This window comes from Magnolia sinica, chromosome 12 (genome assembly GCF_029962835.1).
Source record: "Magnolia sinica isolate HGM2019 chromosome 12, MsV1, whole genome shotgun sequence".
NCBI classification, from domain to species: domain Eukaryota; kingdom Viridiplantae; phylum Streptophyta; class Magnoliopsida; order Magnoliales; family Magnoliaceae; genus Magnolia; species Magnolia sinica.
Genome location: NC_080584.1, coordinates 64,662,996 through 64,686,508, shown reverse-complemented (window position 1 = coordinate 64,686,508; position 23,513 = coordinate 64,662,996). Strand labels below are relative to the sequence as shown.

At 40.3% G+C, this 23,513-nt stretch overlaps 3 protein-coding genes across 3 annotated transcripts; all 3 read left to right on the top strand.

Annotated features, from left to right (window-relative positions):
• Positions 1–238: 238 nt before the first annotated feature.
• LOC131220171 (cysteine-rich repeat secretory protein 38-like) lies at positions 239–1,376 on the top strand. Its single transcript, XM_058215136.1, has 2 exons — positions 239–1,061; positions 1,285–1,376. The coding sequence occupies exons 1-2, from the start codon at positions 239–241 to the stop codon at positions 1,374–1,376; spliced, it is 915 nt and encodes a 304-aa protein (XP_058071119.1).
• Positions 1,377–15,975: 14,599 nt separating this feature from the next.
• LOC131221533 (large ribosomal subunit protein uL1-like) lies at positions 15,976–16,992 on the top strand. Its single transcript, XM_058216817.1, has one exon. It carries the CDS (start codon positions 16,103–16,105, stop codon positions 16,751–16,753), a length of 651 nt encoding a protein of 216 aa, XP_058072800.1. The 5' UTR covers positions 15,976–16,102; the 3' UTR covers positions 16,754–16,992.
• Positions 16,993–18,995: 2,003 nt separating this feature from the next.
• LOC131221532 (cysteine-rich receptor-like protein kinase 10) lies at positions 18,996–23,117 on the top strand. The gene is made up of 6 exons (XM_058216816.1): positions 18,996–19,120; positions 19,925–20,115; positions 20,762–20,972; positions 21,886–22,123; positions 22,503–22,653; positions 22,728–23,117. Exons 2-6 carry the CDS (start codon positions 19,996–19,998, stop codon positions 23,034–23,036), a joined length of 1,029 nt encoding a protein of 342 aa, XP_058072799.1. The 5' UTR covers positions 18,996–19,120; positions 19,925–19,995; the 3' UTR covers positions 23,037–23,117.
• The last annotated feature ends 396 nt before the right edge of the window (positions 23,118–23,513 follow it).

Sequence of the window (23,513 nt, the reverse complement as noted above, 5' to 3'; positions counted from 1 at the left end):
TGAGAGCTTCAACACCAGATGAAGGGTCCGAGTAACCATAGGTGGTGAAATCCCACTTCGACGTGAGTGTGTGTGCATGCAAATAGTAACTGTGACTGGTAAATGTGGACGTGGATCCCGGTAAATGTAGAGCTGCAACAAACCGTGACTGTTTCCTCACGTCGCAACGACCTGGAAACCTCCTTGCTTCGTATAAACCTCTTAACATCCCCCAAATCCAGAGACTCCTCTCTCCAAAATGCATTTTCTTGTACCAAAATCCATCAATTTACTTCTTTTCTCATCCCTAATCCTCCTTTCTCAAGATCCCATCTCAGCCCAAGACCTAGTCTTCAAAGTCTGTTCGTCGGAAACGTTAAATTACACTTCCGGGAGCCAATTCGAAACTAATCTCAACCATCTACTCCCTTTGTTATCCCCCGATGGGCCCATCAATCTCAATGGCTACTACAATGAAACCTATGGTGAAGACCCCATCATCTACGGCTATTCTCAGTGCATGTCTGGTGTAAATGAAACAGAATGCAAAGAATGCCTCAAAAATTCAACAGTTGGGATAATCAGTCAGTGTTCCAACAGAAAGGAAGCCGTTCTCCGATACTACCAGTGCATTTTACGTTACTCGTACCGTCCGTTCTTCTCCCAAAGCGACAGTAGCATTCAGGCACAGATTATATTAACTCTGAATACCTCAACCTCAACCATGTTTAATCTGAATTTAGGTGGTCTGATGACAGGTCTGGCATCTGAGGCTGGTTCAAAGCCGTCCAAATTCGCTACTGGGAACATCTCTATGAATGACTTCGAGACTATATATGGTCTGGCCCAGTGCACTAGAGATACACTGGATGGCGATTGCACCAAATGTCTAAATGAGATGATTAGCGATATTGCCGCATGTTGTGGGAACAAAAAAGGAGGAAATATTTATAGCGTGAGTTGTAACATAAGGTATGATCCATATCTTTTCTTCAATGATTCGCTGGAGATATTTCCACCACCACCACCAATTGCAACTGGAGCTCCTCTACCTCCTTCAGAGCATGTTGACAAAACGGATGGTAAGTATAATTCACTGCTAGTAATTTACATCTGCATCCACTTTCATAGTTTTCAGTATTACAATTTTGTATCATTTCAGGATCAGTGTTTAAAATCTCAGAAATCTCAACTCGATTCGACTCGTTGAGTCAACTCACTCAGTAGACTTTTCAAGTTTCTTGCTGAATTTTTAAGCTAATATTCAGATTAGTTTTTCCATTGTGGGCCTCTGGAAACTTACAGATGTTTATAGCAGAAAACCTGACCATCAGCTACATGGATGGAAAAGCTCAGATGTCCAAGAAGAGTTTGGTTACTCTTTGGAGAATTCTTGAAAAATTAAATAAAATAAAATAAACATTAAGACACGCCATGCCTTTTCACCAAGTACGGTCACATACGTGTACGTAAATCCAGATGGTCCACGATCACATTTGTTGGAATGGACGCGGATTAGATGGTTTTGTCAACACCAGCGACTCCATAAGTAGTGTGTTGATGTGTTCGCTGCTATAGGCTAGTTTATATGTTTTATATATATGTCATTCATCTGTATTTTCAGTTAATTTTCAAGATGTCAACCCAAAAATGATGCAGATCCAAAACTAGGGGTTCCCTTCATCCAGTTGGCCAGAACATCAGTTCCATGAAAACGGCAGGGCCCACCATAAGGATTACCCTTTTCAAAATTCAAGCCACTAGGTAGGCCAAACATGTAGGTTAAGCCAACAGGCAGTTGTCTACTGATTACAGCAATAGTGTAGCCTACCCGGTGTGAAGAAAGGTCGGATTTTTATTTTTTTTTCTATGTTTTTTTTTTTTTTTTTTTTCTATTCTACAAAATTGCTTGTTGAAAAGAAAAATGATACAATAACAAAGTCACGGTGGTTGGCCTGTCATCAGTGACCAATTAATGGTAGGAAAGATGGCGTGATAGCACAAGTCATGGTAGTTAGCCCGTCGTTGACTAATTAGGGTTAGTCTAGGAAGAAATTGTGTTGGGACGTAGGATGACATGTCACAAGTTATGGTTTTTCAGTCAGTGACCAAGTACGATTGGTCTAGGAAAAAATTAATCCTCTGTCCTCCTTAGTCAACACGACTTAATCAATGGGACTGGCCGGCAAGACCGTGCCAGTCGTCTGGTGGAGCACAGAACGGATGGGCTATGGTTAGTAAAACTAGATCTGCCAATGATTTCACATGTTTGGATGGTGACGATTGAGTCATGTCCTGTCCAGTCCAGCTCCATATGTTTATAGTATTAAAGGTAATTTCACATCTATTTTACTTTTTGTTTTTTAAGTGTATTTTTTAAAATGTTTATTGGCAAATTTAAATTGGATAATTTATTAATAATAATAATCTTACAAATTTCAATTGGATGGTGACGATACTAAGTTAAGAAAGTGGTATTCACGAGTTAACTCTCCCGTCCATCAGAAAGCCAAAAAAAGAGGGGGCCGGGTGCCTTCCCATGCGCTCATTAATAGATTTAGCGACTCTAGAAATTGTTAGCTACTGCTATGGCTGACTTGAAATATGATATTTGAAAGTTTTTTGGTAATAATTTATTTACATTGCAGTAATTTACAATCTAACCTTTAAGATTCAACATTTTGCTTTTCTACATTTATTTTCTTTGGCCGGGAGCTCCTACACTACTGACATTCATACTGCAAGCACTACTCGTCTTGTGGCTCCTATCAGCCTTGTAAAGAATTCCTCTCCGGCCTTGCTATCCAGAAAGCGTCCTAAAAAGTACGCCCAATCATGTAATGAAAATCTTCATGTCTAGCGTAAAAGGTATATCCCGTGGGGAATATATTGAAGCAGAGGAACCATAATCACATTTATACACTGCACACTCCCGACACACTGTATATATATATATATATATATATATATATATATATATATATATATGGAAAAGGTACTATGCGCTCGACCTCACGAGTCTGTCCCATGAGGTCGAGCTGTGTGGGCCCCACCGTGATGCATTTTGAACATCTACCCCATCAGTCAGATGCACCATTCCATCGTGGGCTTACGTCTCAAAAATCAAGTCAATCCGTGACTTGTGTGGGCCACACCACATACAGGAGTGGGGAGGGACCGTGCACCATTAAAACATTCATAATCATTTTTTTGGTCCCACCAAGATGTGGTTTGCAAATCTAGCCCATCCATTATGTGTGTCCCACTTGGATGAGGGTTCATACCAAGTTTCAGCAGCATTCAAAACTCAGGTGGGCCCCACCAAGTGCTTTTATATGTTTTAACGGTGTCTTCACATGATTTTAGATGGTATGGCCCACCTGAGTTCCGTATACGGCTGATTTTTGGGATATCCCATAATTTAGAGGGGACCCATCAAATGCACGGTGTTGATGGTCGACACGCATCACGGTGGGGCCCACACAGCTCGACCTCACGGGGGCTTAACGTGAGGTCGAGTGCATAGTACCTTTTCCCATATATATATATATATATATATATATATATATATATAGAGAGAGAGAGAGAGAGAGAGAGAGAGAGAGAGAGAGAGAGGCATGCTCACCTACGCACCTACGCATGTGCGCACCTTTGCACACGTGTCATGGGTGTTGAATCCGAACGGTCCATAAGATGCGGAATCCCATGAAACCTTAGGAGGTGAATTTTCACATTGATCTAAGATTCTGGTGGGCCATAGAAAAGAGAAATTCAAATCAAGGGAAGAAATTGTTTGCATTTTTCATGGCCCACCGAAGTTTTGGATCAAAGTAAAAATTCATACCAGGGGGTTTCATGAGGTTCTGCTTTATGTGGACCGTTCAGATTTGCGAGACTCATCAAATACGATGAGTTCTCAAAAAAGTTCGTATGTAGTACGTACGAACTGGTTCGCAGGTGAGCGTGCATATATATATATATATATATATATATATATATATATATATATATATATATATATATATATATATATAGCCATGCTCACCTGCGCACCTACGCACATGTGCACCTTTGCACACATGTCATGGGCGTCTAATCTATACGGTCCATGTGATGTGGAATCCCATGAAACCCTAACGGAAAAATTTTCACCATCATCTAAAATTCTAGTGGGCCATAACAAAGAGAAATGCAAATCGGGGGAGGAAAATGTTTTCATTCTTCATGGCCTACCAAAGTTTTGGATCAAAGTAAAACTTGGGCCTGGGGGTTTCATGAGGTGGTGCTTCACATGAACGGTTCAGATTTTGGATCCACATCACATATGATGGGTTCTCAAAAAGCTCGCACTAGTTCTGTTGGAACTGGTGCGCTGGTGAGCATTTCATTCATATGTATATATATATATATATATATATATATATATATATATATATATATATATATATATATGAAATGGTTCCATGCGGTCGAGCTCATGGGAATTTCCCATGAGGCCGAGCTGTGTGGGCCCCACCATGATGCGTGTCAAACATCTGCGCCATCAGTCAGATGCACCATTCCATGGTGGGCCTTAGGCTTAAAAATCAAGTCAATCCATGACTTTTGTGGGCCACACCACATACAAAAGTTGAGAGGGATTACCCTCCCGTTAAAACATTCATAATTATTTGTTGGGCCCACCGAGATGTGGTTCACAAATCTAGACCATCCATTATGTGTGTCCCACTTAGATGAGGGTCAGACCAAGTTTCAGATGCATCCAAATTTTAGGTGAGCCCCACTAAGTGATTTTATATGTTTTAGGCATGTCTTCACATGATTTTAGATGGTATGGCCCACTTGAGTTCCGTATATGGCTGATTTATGGGATATTCCATAATTTAAAGGGGACCCATCAAATGCATGGTATTGATGTTCGAGACGCATCACGGTAGGGCCCATATAGCTTGACCTCATGGGAAGTTCCCATGACCTCAACCCCATAGAATCATTTCCATATATATATATATAACTTACTTTTGTGCCCACCAAGAGGTGGTTGACTGGTGGATTAGGTTAGCCCTACTATAATGTTTTCGACAATCTATTCTTACCAATAGATGTGTTAGCTTATATTAGTGCTAAGGCCCAAAAATTAGGCACATTTATAATTCATGTGGGGCTACATTAAAGGAAACATTTGCAACGTTGATGTTTTTTACAAGGATATATATATATATATATATATATATATATATATATATATATATATATATATATATATATGGTTAGCTCGTTAGTACACCCATTGTCAGTTCACACTTCACTGTTAGCCACCCCGGCTGGGGAAGAGATTTTTTCCACCTTTTATCCACCGGCTTTTCAGAACTACCCAAACTTTCTTTCACCAACTAAAACACTACTGCACGGAGACATGCTGGTAGACAAAAATACCCTTCCAACCCTTCCCGTCTGCTTGTCCAACCTGGTCAACCCCGTCTTACTATCCAACTGGACATGGATTAGCTACTAACAGGTTGAGTAGCGAGACTCGCTACCAAAGTGATGTCACCAGGTTACATGGGTCCCACCATGGTGTATATTTTGTATCTACACCGTCCATCCATTTGGAGAGATCATTTTAGGAAATTAGCTAAGAAATAAGTTAGATCCAAAGCTCGAGTGGACCCCACCATAGAAAACAATGAAGAGAGTGACACCCCCCATTAAAAACTTCTAAGGGTCACAAAAGTTTTCAATCAAGCTAACCGATACTTTTGTTTTTTCCTTTTTTCATGTTTGTGTTAAGTTATGAATTGGTTGAATCTCAAATAAACATCATGTGGACCTTAGGAAGGTTTCAACGGTGGGCAACACTCTCTTCACTTTTTTTTTTTTTGTGGTGGGTCCACTTGAGCTTTGAATCTAACTTATTCTTAAGCCAATGCCCTAAAATGATCTCTCCAAATGGATGTACGGTGTGGATACAAAACATACATCATGGTGGGACCCACATCACTTGGTGTCGTCACTTCAGTAGCGAGTCTCACTACACAAAGCAGGAGTGGGATGCTTGGCATTCTTCTCAACTCAAAATTGACCAAGCACTTTGTGAAATTGACCGAGCACTTTGTATGCAATGAACTGGAAGTGACGAAGCTAGGCGGATCAATGGACACAGGCATGGGGCCGCTGTGGCCGTTCCGGCCTTAGTGATTTGCAATAACTCATGCTAATTAAATTATAGATGAGCAATTTTATGGATGAAAATTAGATTGTATGCAGATGAGATGAACAAGTTGCTCGATATGAGTTAATGGTTAGGAGCAAATCTAAGATAGAGTCGGCGCCTCATTACAAATAAACAAGTTACTTTGTATAAGTGAATGGTTAGCAACACCCTACGGTAGATTTGGCGCCTCATTGCAAGTGAACAAGTTACTCGGTATAAGTGAATAGTAATTAACAACCCCAGGGGTAGAGTTGGCACCACATTGCAAAAGACTATCAATATGATGAAATTGACTAATGACTAGCTGAAATTGACCGAGAAATTGCTATGCATGGCTTCTTAAAAGAGGGAATTCAATCTTTAGGGTCAGTATTCCCATTCAATCTTTCAAAGTCTGAATTGTAGTAATAATTCTGCAATTTAAACAAAATATACAGGCACTTTCGAATTAAATCATTTACAATCATATTACATCAAAATATAAAATACATTACAACATAAATCATTCAAAAATATATAAATTACAAATTACATTATTCCTCAGGTATTGGAAACTTACACATCCAGCGATTATGCCCCGTTTGTCTGCATCTTCTGCACTTTACTGTTTTTTGTTCCTCTTCACGTGAAAGAATTCTTGTCTTTTTCGGTCTTCTAGCTAACCTCTTCTTTTGTGGCAATTTAATTCTCGCACAATAATCCTTAAATTCGGGTGATATATATCTGTAATTTATATATATATATATATATATATCTGTAATTTTTATTATTATTTATTTTTAACTCGAAAAACCTTTACAATGTCAGGACAGACATTCATGCACCCCTCTTAGAAAAAAGAGGAGGGCCGCCTATCATATGATTAGGCATCTATAAGATAGAAACCCCTATTTGAACTCCTAGACTGACTTTCTAACTGATCCAAGCCTACCTTTGTCAAGCATTATTAACCCTTTAATCTGCACTGGGAGCTCATCCAAACTCTTGAAGAAGTAGTTCCCCTAAAAGGCACTGCCAAGGCGTGCCAAAGCATCCATAGGAGCGTTTTCTTCCCTCAGAATATGGCAAAAGGAGGAGCCTCTAAACATAAGGCCTTCAATTCTCCTTAACTAGTGCCTCTAAGACCAACTCTTTTGGGAGCAACCACAAATGAGATCAATAACAACCTTAGAATTTGACTCCACCTCTACCCTGGAAAGGCTCTGAGCCAAGCAATTAAAGAGGTCATTTCAAACAACATGCAACTCTGCTTTGTTGCTAGACCTTTCTCCAAAACCCACCGTAAACGCAAAAATAAGTTTCCTATCTGAGCCTTTGCATATCCATCCACCACCTGACAGACTTGAGTTCCCACATGTCGTGCCATCAACATTTAGCTTGGCCCAGCCCATCCTCAATATATTCCACTTCACAACCTCAAAACGAGATTCATTCTGGGACCTACGCTCATCTGGAAACAACAACCTCAGCCAACATTTAACTCGGGCCACCGTGGTAGCGGTTGACCCGACCTTACCGTTCATCTTCATGGAGTTCCTGGATCGCCAAATCTCCTAGAGGATGAGGCTAGGGTCCACCTTAATGCGCTAGATATTACTTCCTTTAGAAATCGCCAGCCACCACTGCTTCAATCTAGCTTCCACAGAGAAGGCCATCAAGGAGGGGATCTCGAACATGGCTCTAAACAGACTCCACACTTTGGACACCAGCACTCCACAGAGGAAGATGTGAGGGAGAGATTCCACATGTGGATGATAAGTTGCGTCCTCATCACAACAAATGCACCTTGATGCTAGAAGAATGCCCCTGGATTGAACTCTATCCTCCACCACTACAGCCCCCTGCAATAATCTAAAGACAAAGGTTGCTATCTTTGGAGGAAGCTTCCCTTGCCAGACCCCTTTGGTCCAGATCTTTCGCTGTCTTGAGGACCTGCAAAGGTCCCACACTAATTTCACCGAAAAGTTGCCTGACGGATCAAGGGGCCAGCAGCATCTGTCCGAATCATCCGACATCACAAAACCACCCTGAAAAATAAAATCCAGCACAGATTGCAGCAAAAATTTGAAGGCAAAAGAATGAGGAAGAGGCCCTTCCTTACTCAACATATCTGCTTTCACTTGAAGCCCAGTAATAGCTTCAGGTATTCGCACTTCTACCAGCAAGTTTAGCGGCCCCAACCCGGTCTAATTATTAGTCCACAAACTCCTACCTCCATTAACATTGAATGTAATCTTCCAATAATGGGAATAGCTCCCTGACAGATTTCCAGAAGGGAGAGGCAACCACCAATGCCCCTGCCCTGCCAGCAAGCAGGAAGTACTGGGGGTGCTTCACCCTCATCAACACTGCCCATTGGGACCCTCATCAACACTGCCCATTGGGTAACTACCTGCCTGAATTTCGCTAACCATGACAACTTCAGCCCGAAGACCTTCATGAATTCCTTCAGGACTCTGATTCCTAGCCCCCCCTCCGTTGTAGGCTTGCAAATCTTCTTCCAGCTGAGCCAATGGTGCTTCCTCTTGCCGTCAGCCCAGCCCCAAAGAAAAAATCTTCCAAGATAGCTACAGGCACCTTGGATGCAGCTAGGACATGGATTGGGATGCTTCCCAAGATGTGTTTGATTAGGGTGACTCTCCCGGCTTGCGATAAGAATCTCACAGTCTAGCCATTTATCCTATTTTAGATCTTATCCAGCAAGAATTGGAAATCGGTTTTCTTCAATCTAACCTTTGAGATAGGCACCCCCAGGTACTTAAACCTAGCCCTGGCTCTAGGGAATCCCAGCAAATGCTTAATGCTCCTGACCCTTCTTTCTGACACCTTATCCGAGCACAAGAAGAAACTCTCAAGGGAGTTAATTTTCTGCCCTGAAGCCTCTTGGAAGGAGCTGAGAAAATTCTTTGTTGCTTGAATCGATGAACACCCCCCATTTAGAAAAAGAAGGGTGTCATTTGCAAATAGCAGGTGCGAGATAATTTGGCACCCCTGTTTGAGATGGAACGGTTGACCAGGCCCTCTTTCCATGAGCCTCTTGAAAACTTTGCTTAAAGCTTCTGCTGCAATGATGAATAGACTGGACAATAGAGGATCACCCTGGCGGAGCCCTCTCGAGGACTTGAAGTAGCCCATCGCTTTCCCATTTACTATGACTGAAAACTAGTTGTTAGACCAACAACTCTCCACTATACTAACCCATTTCTCACTAAACCCAAATCTACAGATAATCTGTTTTAAGAACTGCCAGTCAACCTTGTCATAGGCCTTTTCCAGGTCAATCTTTAGAACTAAGTTACCCCCCTCGACCTTCCTGCTGATATCCCTAAGCATCTCTTGAGCAATGGAAATATTCTCTGCAGTGGACTTGCCCCTAGTAAACACTCCTTGCTCAGATGAAATAATCTTGGGCAAGAGAAGGCTTAATCTACCTGTGAGAATTTTGGAGAATACCTTGTAAACACAATTGCAAAGGTTGATTGGCCTAAAATCTACAAAGGAAGAGGCCACTGCCAACTTCGGGATAAGACATATAAGGAAGGACGTGAAAGCTCTTAGGAAACCACCGCCTTCAAAGAAGAAACCCACTGCCCTGTGAAGATCCTGGCCTATAATATGTTAACAAGAGGCAAAAAAACTCCCAGAGAAGGGGGAGAGAGTAGGTCCTCATTTTCCTGAGGCGTGATCATCAGAGGAATGAAGGAAAGGATGGCTAGGTCGATAGAGTAACGTTCCTTCGTAAAGGAATCCTCAAAAAACCTGGCCGTTGTCGCCTTAATGGCCCACTAGTCTGATAAGACGATTCCACCCTCTAGCACTATGGAATTTATTTCTGTTTTTCTGATCCTGTGTTGAGCTGAGGCATGGGAATATTTTGTGTTTTTGTCCCCTTCATGGAGCCAGGAATTCTTGGCTTTTTGTTTCTAATACACCTCTTCCATCAGTTCCACCTGAGCCAAGAACTGCCTAGTTGTCGATAGCTCGTTGGGGGTGTTCGGGTCCTACGAGTCTTGCGTCCTCTTCTCAATATCTTCTACTACTTTCTCAGCTGATCTAACCTTTAGGAAAATATTCCCAAACTCCTCTTTATTCCATCTTTTAAGGGCTCTTTTCACATTCCTCATTTTTTAGCTGAATATTCAGCATAGGATGAGTCGAAAACTGCTCATCCCAGTTCATCTTAACGAGCTACAGGAAAGAGGGGTGGAGGTCCACATCCTTTGGAAACTAAAAGGAGACACAGTTGAGGAGGTTTCCCTTAGGAACACTGGCAAAAGGGGGCAATGATCAGAGCTCACTCTTGGTAGGTGGTCCACTCTGAAATGCCGAAAGAGGTTGGCCCAATCCCCGTTGATTAATGCTCTATCTAGCCTAGCCCACGCCCTAGCAGTCTCAGCCTTGTTGTTGCTCCAAGTGAACTTGTTCACCAAGAAGCCCGCATCTTGAAGCCCTGCATTATCCACCACATTCACGAATTCAGTTGAACCTAGGTTGATAAATCTTCTTCTGCCCAACCTCTCTGCCGCTTCTAAAACTACATTAAAATTACCACAAACCACCCACGGAGCCTGCCAAGATCTGTTGATAACTGTCATCTCGTTCCAAAGCATTCTTCTAGCAATTCTCCCACATCTAGCATATACAAAGGATAAGAGGAGTATTAACCTGTAGGAAAATAATCAAGGACATCATTTGGTTAGAGGAAGAAAGCACAGATACATCGAGGTGGTTCCTGTAGAACACCCAAAATTTTACTCCCTCTATGTAATTAGACAAGGAGGAATGGAAACCAAGCTTGAGTTCGATCCCCACTCCGTGATCTTCTCTAGCCATTGGCTCATGGATAGTAACAATCCAGGGATTGTGCTTTCTGATTAACCTTTCTGTCATCCTCATCATCGGCACATTTCCCACCCCGTGGGCATTCCACACTAGGACCTTATCCATCTGTGACACAGCCAGAGTTCATAGCCCTTCTCTTAAACCTCCTCAATCTATTATACTAATCTCCATCCACTGTCTTTACTAGCACATTTCTTCTAATTTTCTTGCGCTTTGTTGTCTAGCCTCCAATCTCTGAGGAAGGCCCAACCTGGCCTATGATAGACTCCACACGCAGATCCTCTCCAATCTAGTTAATGGGTCTCATGTCATGCATATCCTTTCCTGGGCCTGGTTGAATGAGGAAAGGGTTGGCCTCTATCGCTGACCTAACTTCATCAGAAATTGAGAGCAGATGGCAATTGGTGTCCTCATGATAGGCCAATGAAGCTTGCTGCTGAATATTGATCACCCTACTGATATCAGTTTCCTGGGAAAAATATGGAGAGAGATCCACCTCCAAATCCAGCCTCCTGCTGGCCTCTCTTTCATCTCTCATGGGGGTCTTGGGAATGGGTCTCTTATAACTAAGATATGATATAGGAGGATTGGACCGGCTATGAGATTTGTCTCTGTGTCTGCTGGGAGCGGGTTCGATGGGCAATGATCCCACTGATCTTGATCTCCCCTGGCCTATACTGTTCATGATTCCATCTTCATAGGAGTTCAGGGACAAATGAAGCGAAGAGATAGCCTCCCTGATGGGATTCCTGCTTGTAGGGAGAATTTGCCCTTGATTGGAATCCTCTGGTATCCAGGTGAGCAGATGCACATTGTGATAATGGGTTATAGCTTTGATGGAAGCGCTGATGTTGGAGACTTCTCTAATAGGATCTGTTCCTGAGGTAGCATTCTCCTGCCTATCTGTCGTATTAATTGTTGCGAGATCTCTGGCCTTCCCTTCCACTTTACTCCATAGATTTGAAACAACACCAGTTTTCCATCAATGAGGAGTAGCCCTGTGGTTGATGTGAACAGGTCCCCTGGGAGAGGATCCGACAGATTTCGATCTACCCAGGCCTCCCCTTCTCCTAATTCCTTCCCCATTGGGATAAAGGATTGAGTGAAGCGAGCTGGTAGTTTCCCTACTATTCTCCCTGTTATTAAGGAAGTCTTCCCCTGGATTTGGATCCTCTGAGTTTCAGCTAAGATGCTCCACATTACAATTTTAAGTAGAGGCTCCGTTGGGCTCACTGATCTTCGAGACTTCTATAATTAGATCTATAGTTAGGCTACCAAGTTGTTGCCTGTCATCCTTATTACCCTATACAAGACCTCTGGCCTTATCCGCTAGATTGTCTACCATCCTCAATTTGGAGTTGACATTATAATGAACAGGTTGTGGGTTCTCGCATCTTCCCTCTTCCACGTTTTGACAAACAAATGGAAGGCATTCGGCTCTCAATACATTCTGCTGCCCAAACCTTCTGGTAACCCATTCTCCCGTTGATTCCAAAACTGGATCATGTGTTCTGGGCCTCCCTCTCTGCACGATGGGCCTGCTTCAAGTTGAGCATGAATTGGGACGATGACATCCCCAACTAATAACTTCATCACTTTAGAATGGTCCTTAGATGGATCTTGATCCTGATCCTAGCAAACATCTGAAAAAGGCCAAATCTGCTAACGATGTCGGCCTGAACTACCCTACCAAAATAGCTTCCCCCGTCAAGAATCACTGACTCTAACCAGGCGTTCGGCGGAATCCCAAAAAAATGCACCTAGGTTCCCTCGCCCTCTTCCACTTCTTGTTGGGACCATGGATATAGATCCACCAGGGCCATCATCCTTGAATTCTCCAAAATCCTCTCTTGATTTAAGTGTTAACAGGAATTTTACTGGGGAGATTCTCACAACATCGATTGCCGAGGCCATATATTTGGATCCCCTGATAGCTTCAATTAGTTTGAGAATGGAAATAGAGCTATCTGCCACAACTCCAACCAAACCCAGTTTTAGATCCTGTAGTTTGGTGGAAACAACATGTACATCTGCCACTATTGTAATATCCCTCTCGTTCCCTGGCCTACGATTGGTTGCTTCATTTACTCTTCCCCTCTGACCTCTATGCACTACCACACCTACATAGGATTGTGGGACCCCTATGAACTGATTCTTGTAAACGGGATTTGAAAGCCTAGTAGAAGTTTGGGTAGGACCCCTGGGTCTTGCTTCCTTGACCGAGGCTATCCTCCCATCTATTCTCTGGCCGTCAAGCATACCCATGGCCGCTCTACCATTAGCTTCATATAAGAAACGAATGAAACCATATCCCCTTGGACGCCCCGAATCTGGGAAGGTTGGGATGAAAGCATCTATCACTTTCCCAAACTTTTAAAATATTTTAAATAGATCCAGCTGGGAGCAGTCGAAGGGGAGATTACCTGCAAATACACTGAACCCCTTAACATTACCTCCCATTCTCCGATTCCTATCGTATCTCACTCTCCCAGGCGATCTTCCTCTGCTCGACCCTCTATCGCGACTAAGTCTACAGGATTTGATTCTTCCTGAGGCTCCTCTACCACTACCCCTAGAAGGGGCCTTTCTTCTATCCCGCATTGACACCATCTCAATGCTATTATCAGCTATGCTTCATCGCCCTCTATAATCATCACCCTCTAAGATCATTGCCCAATTCAAACCATCGAGCGATATTTCCTATTGTCTCTTGTCATGGTCAACAAAAAAGAATTCTTGTCTTTTTACGAATTGCAAATTGGCTCAAAACATACTAGTGACGACACTTGGCCTTAAAAGTTTGGTCAATGGTTATATGAATCAGCTCATCCAATGAATTCGAATATTTTGACAGATCTGCATTGGTGAATGCAGCATCTTCGAAAGGCACATTAACTTGACTAGTGATAAAGTTTGATGTTCCAGCAAGCTCGGGTAGCGAAATGTCGCTTACATTTACAAATTTGGTGGTAGATGATGAAGGCAAATCTGTTATTGTAGATAAAGGTGGTGCCCTCTATTCATATTTGAGGTTAAGGTCACCTACCCAGCTCACTTGACTAGTCATAAAGTTTGATGTTTGAAGTGGCTCAAGCAATGGAGTGTTGCTTAGTTCTACTTGTAAAGGTGATGTCATATATTCCAATTTTATGCCATGTTGCTCACCCACAGGGTCTTCGTGTATTGTCTCATTATTGCGTTGTACTGTCTCGATGATTAAAGGGAGAATTTATCCGAATGCTCCAACTATGCTACCAATAACACTCTCACATCTTCGTCGTCTTCAATTTCAGTTGGAGGGATTGATTGGTTTGAGCAAAGTTACAATACTTTCATCCAAATATCACAATCCGTTGGTGTACTCTTAATAATCACATACGTTTTAGTTACAAGCTCTTCATATGTAGTCTTAACACAAACAACAATATTGTTCGACTTTCCACCCTTATACGTGTATCGATTGTTTCCACATACTAACTCCTTGCCATAAGAGCATGCGATGATTTTCATAGCCATTATCTGAAAATAAACACAAGATTCTCAACGAATTGTTAAACAATAGAAGCATACCATAAGATATAACTCGGTTGAATAATTAGATGGCCAAGAACACACTGAAATAATAGATGAGGATGATGTAAATCTAAAGGAACTAAAGAATAAATGTGGCATTAAAGTTTTCAAGTCTACAATTAGAGCATAGATGGATATGAATGAATAAAATCCTAGTGGACGATATTTTGTACCAGATCTATGGAATTTCAAAGAGGCAAGGAAGACGACCTTGAAAGAGGGGATCTAATGTATACCAAAGCAATTGAATAATACTCGTAAATGCAATAGATGTCAAAGATAAGGTAAGTAGTCTCATGTTGTATTTAGGTTCGATGTCATGGAAAATTGATTGGGCTTCTCATGAAATTGATTGAGCATCACATGAAATAGACCGAGCCTCACATAAAAATGAACGAGTACTTCTTGAAATTGACTGAGCTTCACATGGATTTGACCGAAATTGATCGAATACTTCTTGAAATTGACTGAGCTTCACATGAAATTTACTGAGCCTTACATGAAATTGAACAAATACTTCTTGAAATTGATCGAGCTTCACATGAAATTGTCCGAGCCTCACTTGAAATTCAACGAGTACTTCTTGAAATTGACCGATCTTCACATGAAATTGATTGAGTGTCACATGAAATTGAACGGGTACTTATTGAAATTGACCGAGTACTTCTTGAAATTGACCAAGCCTTACATGAAATTGAACAAGTACTTCTTGAAATTGACCGAGCTTCACATGAAATTGACCGAGCCTCACATGAAATTGAATGAGTACTTCTTGAAATTGATCGAGCTTCACACAAAATTGACCGAGCCTGACATGAAATTGACTGAGCTTCACATGAAATTGAACAAGTACTTCTTAAAATTGACAGAGCTTCACATGAAATTGATTGAGCTTCACATGAAATTGAACGAGTACTTCTTGAAATGGGTTAAGCTTCACATGAAGTTGACCAAGCCTCAAATGAATTTGAATGAGTACTTTAAATTGACCGAGCCTCACTTGAAATTGACCAATCCTCACATGAAATAGGCTCGATCGGGCCTCACATGAAATTGACCAAGCCTCACATAAAATTGAATGAGTACTTTTTTAAATTGACCGAGCTTCACATGAAATTGAACAATTACTTCTTGAAATTTACCGAGCATTGCAAGTGCATATTTTTTCGGTTTAGGGTTTAGGGCAATTTGTTCAAATATACCTACAGTGCGTCATTTCTCTGATGGAGGAACCATTTTCTTTGTTTGTTGACAAAATAAAATGAAGAAAAAGAAGTAACACTTTGGTAGAAGGGTATTCTCTTATGAAGAAGAGAGAATATTTTCAGAAAACAAGTTTTAGGTATAAGGGTATTGCGGTTGGCTCCAGAGGCCATCGCATTTCCTCTCAAAACCCTAGGAAAGCAGGAAACCCTCTCTTCCAAAGGAGAAACACTTAGGAGATTGTTCTTCCTCTCCGTTGCAGGATTCGAAGCTTGTAGGAAAGGTGAAACGATGAGTAAGCTTCAGAGTGATGCCTTGAGGGAGGCTATCAGCCAGGTTGTTGGTGATGCCATGGAGAAGAACCGCAAGTTTATGGAGACCATTGAGCTCCAAATTGGGCTGAAGAACTATGACCCGCAGAAAGACAAGCGTTTCAGTGGCTCTGTGAAGTTGCCTCATATTCCCCGCCCTAAAATGAAAGTCTGCATGCTTGGGGATGCACAGCATGTTGAAGAGGCAGAGAAGATAGGGTTAGATTGCATGGATGTGGAAGGGTTGAAGAAGATGAACAAAAATAAAAAGTTGGTGAAGAAGCTTGCAAAGAAATACCATACCTTCCTTGCTTCCGAGGCCATTATCAAGCAGATTCCGAGGCTTCTTGGCCCATGTCTCAACAAGGCAGGTAAGTTTCCAACTCTAGTTTCCCACCAGGAGTCCTTGGAATCAAAGGTAAACGAGACCAAAGCTATGGTCAAGTTCCAGCTCAAGAAGGTCCTCTGCATGGGGGTTGCTGTGGGGAACCGCGGCATGGAGGAGAAGCAAGTTTTCCAAAATGTGCAGCTCAGCGTCAATTTCCTTGTCTCACTATTGAAGAAGAACTGGCACAATGTGCGGTGCTTGTATCTGAAGAGTACAATGGGAAAGACACACACAGTCTTCTGAAAAGTTCAACACCAGTTGTTGGTATCGTTGTAGTAATGGTGCAAGTGAGAACAACGTGGTGCACTCATTTCCAGTAAGGCACCGTTTTGGATGCTTCCCCTTTTCTTGTCTCTGTTTCAGAGCAGGGCAGTTTTATTTTGCGGTTCTTTTTTGGTGGTGGTTTTAGTTTTAAAATGGGAGTTATATGTTGAGGTGAATTCATGTTTGCGAAGCATGATGTTTGACAATTTTGATATTTTGCTTCGAGCTGGTTCTAGTTATATGTTGAGGTGAATTCATGTTTGCGAAGCAAGATTCCAAAAAATGGATTTTCAGTAGTAGGAAAATCTGGTGTGAAGAGGAGAGAGGATTTCTGAAAATGGGTTTTTGGTGGTAAGGTATTCTAGTAAGAAGATGAGAGGAGAGGAGATGAGATTTCAAAAAATGAATTTGTATTATAAGGATATTATCGTCCGAGAAATGACATTGGTTTCGATTGGGAAGGTAAAGTTTGGATGGCTTAGAAAAGACGGTGGGTAAAAGGTGAGATTTACAGTGGGAAAAAACTCTTTTTGAAGTGGTCTTGTCCACCTTATATTTGAATCTACTTCATTTTTTGGATCATGCCTTGAAATGAGCTAAAAATTAAAAATGAATAAATGGTGTGGATAAGACATGTACATCATGGTGGGCTCTAAGAGCTTTTTAGCTCCCAATTAGTTTCAGTTCAGCGACTGGTGAATGCCGGTAACTGGTGGTTTATTGGGTGGGCCATAGTATCATGTATTTGAAACATCTAAACATCTACGCCGACCATTAGGAGAGTAATCCAAATTTAGGCATAAGGCTAAAAAACCATCCAATCAAGTGACCCTACGATGATGTATATATACACTTTGAAGATTTGGGCATGAAAACACATGATATTAGTAAATGGGCCCGACAATCATATTCTAGACCAGTTTTATTTACAGCCTTTGAACGGTGGTGATCAAATATCACCACCGTCCTTGGCCAATGTGATTAGGTTCAATACAGTGACTACATTTGTACCATGAAATTAGATCTGGCCCCACTGTCCAATCTAAAAGATTAATGGGCCGATTAACACCTAATGCAAGCCTAGTAATCAGCCCATCACCATATATTTTCCAAGTTCCTTTCTAACTCAAAACACTTCCATGAATCCTACCCCAAGCCAAACACCGGCGCTGCCTATGCCACTCACAAGGTATGACGATCACACGCATTCCACCACCGCTGGAAATCCTGTTAGTTGTTGACCCACATCCGTTATCACTTGCCTTTTCTATACTTCAGTAGGATCTCCTTTTAAAATGGCCATGAGTGCTTTTGTGAGATTATCAATTCCGAAAGTATCATGATACCCATGTCCAGTTCCAATGGTCACGTGATGCTGGTTGCTTTTTGCCAAGGGATAGTTGCATGTTGTTGGCAGCGGCTTAAATAAGTCTCTTATGCATTACTATCATCACTACATGATCATTTATAATTTTTTTCTATCCAATCTTCGTGACCCAATCTTAATTTGACCGTTATTTCAGCCTACTTTTAACACAATTAAATTTGTGTGCATGACTTACATAGTAAAATAGGGTCACTTTATGGTGATCTTGCTACATTGGATAGAGTAATAATGACACAATAGTCAATATAGGACTAACATACATGCACAGTGACTAGTGTGTAATTGATCTATAATCTTTAAGTATCTGGTCTCGTAGCATGTATGACTCGATTCACATATCATGAATTATCAAGTGTTTGCCGTCAATGTGACTATCACACACTATACATCTAATCAACCAATAGTCCATCTCCACTGCTATACACATAGGCTTACACAGTTTGATTGGGTATAGAGTCGATGATGCTGATCTATGTTAGATATTATCTAGATCATCTCGTCAATCAGGGAAAAAGTATATTTTATATGTAAACCTATCTCAATATGCATCACTACTCTTATGCATGGACTAAGTCTTTAATTAATCAATATTGGTGACACCTCGTTTGAAGGCCAATGTAGATATCTATATGCATACATGATACTAAAGAAATAAGATATATAAACTCAAACATCATAATATCTAAATTATTCAAATGAATAAATATGCACATGTCAATAACAATTTGATGAGCCACACTGGGTCTTTAACTCTCTTGTGCTTACACCATTTAGTAAATAAATAAATACATAAACGTACACTTACGTGGATTGCATCAGAAATGACTAATAATTTTCTTTTATTGCAGGGAAAAAATCAAGGGTGAAAATCATCATTACCGTAACATCAGTTTTGGGATTGGGTCTCTCTAGTGCTTGCATTTGCTACTATTTACTACGAACAAAGAGACAGCACAAAGGTATATAAAATAAAATTTCAAAAAAAAGAAGAAGAAGAAGAAGAAGAAGAAGAAGCAAATAAACTTGATTTCATTATCTTTGAACATCAATAGTGACGGACAGGATAAATGTTTTTTCACCAAAGAGGCCCATGGGCCGGGCTTAGGTTTAACGTTTAGACTAGTGGGCCAGGCTTAGTACGTATTTTTTGGATTCAAAACATAAATAGAAATCACCCTTGTTGAGTTTAACGAGATTCTCTATTCAAGGCCTGACCCAAGCCTCAATCTAGGCCAATTTACGTAATCCCAGCCCAATCTTGGGCCAATCTTTAGCCCATATGAAATTTTCATGGGTAGGCCTAAGGCTATACTTTGGCCCGATTCAAACTTTATAAAGTATAGCCAGTTGGAATGCATTTGTGAATTATCATTTTTTGCCTTAATTGTGCTTCTTGTCCTTTCCACATGGCCTGTCCATGATGAGGCCCACCTAGCTAAAATAGGAAAGATCAGTACCATCAACGTGCTGGGCCTTTCCATGAATCCATACATGTTTGGAAACATAGGATGGTAAATCTAAGGTACCAATTTCATGTTACAAGTAGACCATTGATTGTCATCATTTTTTTGGAATGTCCAATTCAAAGAACCAATAAAATTGAGAGTCATATGCAAGGGACCTCAATCACCTTCCAGTGGAATCGTTATCTTCTTCTTCTTCTTCTTTTTTTTTTTTTTTTTTTTTTTTTTTGTGGACCTCAATCACCTTCCAGTGGAATCGTTATCTTGAACTAACGTGACAATTTCACATTCTTATTTTAGAGGAAGAAGAACATCAAGCATTATCACGTTATTTTGGGACTCCAGATGGTTCAAATTTTGTGGATGCTAGTATGCAAGGTGATCAAATTCCAGAATTGCCGATCATCAACTTCGCTACAATACAAGCTGCTACATATAACTTTTCTGATGAAAATAAACTCGGAGAAGGTGGATTTGGACCTGTATATAAGGTAATTTAACTTCATTAAAGATGCATTAGGATCGACAATTGAACTCATTATAGATTAGTAATCTCAGGAAATAGAAATAAGTTTGAATTTTTCAAGCACTTGTATGGTATATTTGGATTGAGGAAAATCAAAAGAAAGGAAAAGAAAAATATAATGATCATCCAATCATGGATTCCCATGAAATCCATGGCCCTATTTAACCACGGATTCCAATTTTGGAGATCTTGTTTGGATAGTAAGTGGAAATTTTATTTCTATGAGCTAATGCTTGCCTCGTATCTTGTGTTGGGAAATTTGACTATGGAAAGTAGTGATTGCTACATGGAATCCATTTTTATTTTTATTATCCAAACATAGTTAAATGTCATATAAATGGAAAAAAAGTGTTGAATTTTCCTTTCTTCTGTTTTTCCAGAATCCAAACAAGCCCTAAAAGTAATTGCACCAATTTCATGGCCATCACCTCATTATGTATACTGGAAAGCGTAATTAGTTTTGTTATTCTTGACTCAATTGAACATTTGTAATTCAAGCTTGGTGGCCATCCAAAACGCAGAATTACTTAGGAGTAGTTGATTTATGCATAAACAGAGTAGGACATATAGCTTTTCCAATTAACTAACCATTACATCAAAAATCATTTTAGGGAATGCTATCTGATGGGAAGGATATAGCAGTTAAAAGGTTATCAAGGAGCTCAGGTCAGGGTCTTGAGGAATTCAAGAACGAAGTCACATTGATTGCCAAACTCCAACATAGGAACCTTGTGAGGCTCTTGTATTACTGCATTGAGAGAGGAGAGAAAATGCTCATCTACGAATACATGCCAAACACAAGCCTCGATGCCTTCCTCTTTGGTTTGGAGCCTCTCTCTTCTTTAGTTTCTGAATTTCACCAAAAACAAATACATACACACACACAACACATCTACAACACACTTGCACTTTAAACAGAGCTAAACAAAGCTAGAAAAAGTGATATGAGGCCCTAATTTTCACCCAATGCTGCTAGTGTTTGAAAAATCACTAGTTGCTCATATCATTTAAATTGTTATGCCTTGCAATCCCTGTCATCCAGCAGGACTCATACCGTATGCAACAAAATGAGCACTGACTTGAAGGTCATTAAACTTTAAACAAATGGCCTTTAGGTCATTTTCTTAGCCTCCATTTGTTCACAAATGACTGCATGGTGCAATCTCTTTTAGCCCCTAATTGTGACATTAACTACCAAATGATTAGTTCCGATCACTATAGATGGCTATAACAGGAGAATATACTAGCCAAAGTCAACTAATAACATGGAACTTTGGATTCAAAGAATAACATAATGATTACCTAATTATTAAAGTCATTGATTTTAATCCAACCTATGTAATAGACATTATATTGTGCCCATATTGCTTGTCATAAGCCTGTATAAAAGAGGAGGGTTGTATGACATTGGAAACTTTTGCTATAATTTTATATCATAAATGTAGAAAATTGATTTTAAAATTAGGGGAGTTGTTTGGATACAAGCGAAAATCCTAGTTTTATTACATAACAATCAGCTTGCTTCTATTGCCAGGGAATTTCCACCGTAGATAATAACTACAATTATTACATCATGAAATCCATGATTTTCTGTATTCCCAAATATTTGCAGTTGTGTAGTGGATTCCACATGACTTTTATTTAATTTGCATTTCTAAAATACACAACAAAAAATGTTTAATTCTAAGAAATGCAACCTAAACATGATCTAACTCGATTTATAAGTTGTTTTCAGATCCAATCAAGCGTGCTCAATTAAGCTGGGAAAGACGGCAAAACATAGTAGGTGGAATTGCGAAGGGCCTTGTTTATCTCCATGAAGACTCAAGACTCAGAATCATCCACAGAGATCTAAAAGCTAGTAATGTTTTATTAGACCATGAAATGAACCCAAAGATTTCTGACTTCGGGATGGCTCGATTTTTAGGTGGAAATCAAAGTCAGGTCAATACCAATAGAGTAGTTGGAACATAGTAAGTTGTCATGCAATGTTGTACTTCTCAAAATGCATTTAATGGCCGATGAGCTTTGATAGCAAGACTCATCTCTCATATGACTATGATTCATGTTTTGAAATTAAAGATGCAAAACAGTTGATCTTACCTGTGTGATTCAACATTAATGTGTAACACACGAACTGATTGTACATGTCTGATTCAGCATTAATGTGTAACACACCAACTGATTGTACATATTTGATTTCCAAACCAGGTTATTGAAATAGTCTGATTCACCCCATGAGTGGCAAGATGCTCTTGCCACATCATCACATGTGAGTGAATCTAAGGTCCTTATTCCCTTTGTTACTTATAATGCTTCTAATCATTGTTTGAATTTGGTCATCGTCTACAGTGGCTACATGGCACCAGAGTATGCAATGGGAGGGTTATTCTCTGTGAAATCTGACATCTACAGCTTTGGAGTTTTACTACTAGAGATCATAAGCGGAAAAAGGAATCGCAGTCCTCATCTCCCTGAAGATGCTCAAAGCCTCCTAATTTATGTAAGATTATCCCTAAAAACTAAAATTTAAAGCCACCTTAATTTCATTTTCTTACATGATGTTTGGCTTTATAGGCATGGGAAATGTGGTGCAATGGAAGAGCAATGGAGTTGATTGATCCTTTATTAGCAGAGTCATGTCCCACAAGCGAAGTGTTCAGATGGATCCACATTGGGTTGTTATGTGTTCAACAAGATGCAGCGGATAGGCCCACCATATCTTTCGTCATTCTCATGCTCGGAAGTGAATCTATGAAACTTCCACAACCTACACAACCAGGATTTTTCTTTGCAAGGGCTGCTGTTGAATCAGATAAATCTGCTGCAAGTGCCAAAATATGTTCTAACAATGATGTAACTATCTCTACTCTTGAACCTCGGTGAGTGGACCAAGCATAGGGGTTAGCCTCATGCTCTAATGGGTCGGATCTGGAGTACCATGATTCAACCTCAGCTTGTATATTAAAAAAAATGTCCATCAGGACAACTTCTACATATATGTTTCTAATTTGTGATTACGTCTGTCTTAAAGTTTTGCATTGGGTTTGGATCTAAAACTTGTGAGATGTTTAGAAATCAAGTCAAGTTGGGCACCCATGTAAACCTATTTAACATTCAATATGAATGTTATATACATAAATGTATGACAATATAATGTATTCCTCTCGAAGTCATGCGCTAATTACTTAGTCAAATGTCTACTAGCATCTTATGAGTGGGAACATAACTGATGATAATCTAGCCTCAACAAAATGGTATCTTTTTGTGATATGCTTTTGTAGTAATTTTTGAAAGATGGAATTGTAAAAATTTTGAGAAACTTATTTTGATGTGTGATGGATTTCCTATATAGATGTAATC

Coding starts and splice junctions, on each gene's coding strand:
- LOC131220171 (XM_058215136.1), top strand. CDS start 239: ATGCATTTTCTTGTACCAAAATCCATCAATTTACTTCTTTTCTCATCC. Junction 1,062..1,284: donor GCATGTTGACAAAACGGATG/GTAAGTATAATT, acceptor GGAAACTTACAG/ATGTTTATAGCAGAAAACCT.
- LOC131221533 (XM_058216817.1), top strand. CDS start 16,103: ATGAGTAAGCTTCAGAGTGATGCCTTGAGGGAGGCTATCAGCCAGGTT.
- LOC131221532 (XM_058216816.1), top strand. CDS start 19,996: ATGCAAGGTGATCAAATTCCAGAATTGCCGATCATCAACTTCGCTACA. Junction 20,116..20,761: donor GATTTGGACCTGTATATAAG/GTAATTTAACTT, acceptor AAATCATTTTAG/GGAATGCTATCTGATGGGAA. Junction 20,973..21,885: donor CCTCGATGCCTTCCTCTTTG/GTTTGGAGCCTC, acceptor AGTTGTTTTCAG/ATCCAATCAAGCGTGCTCAA.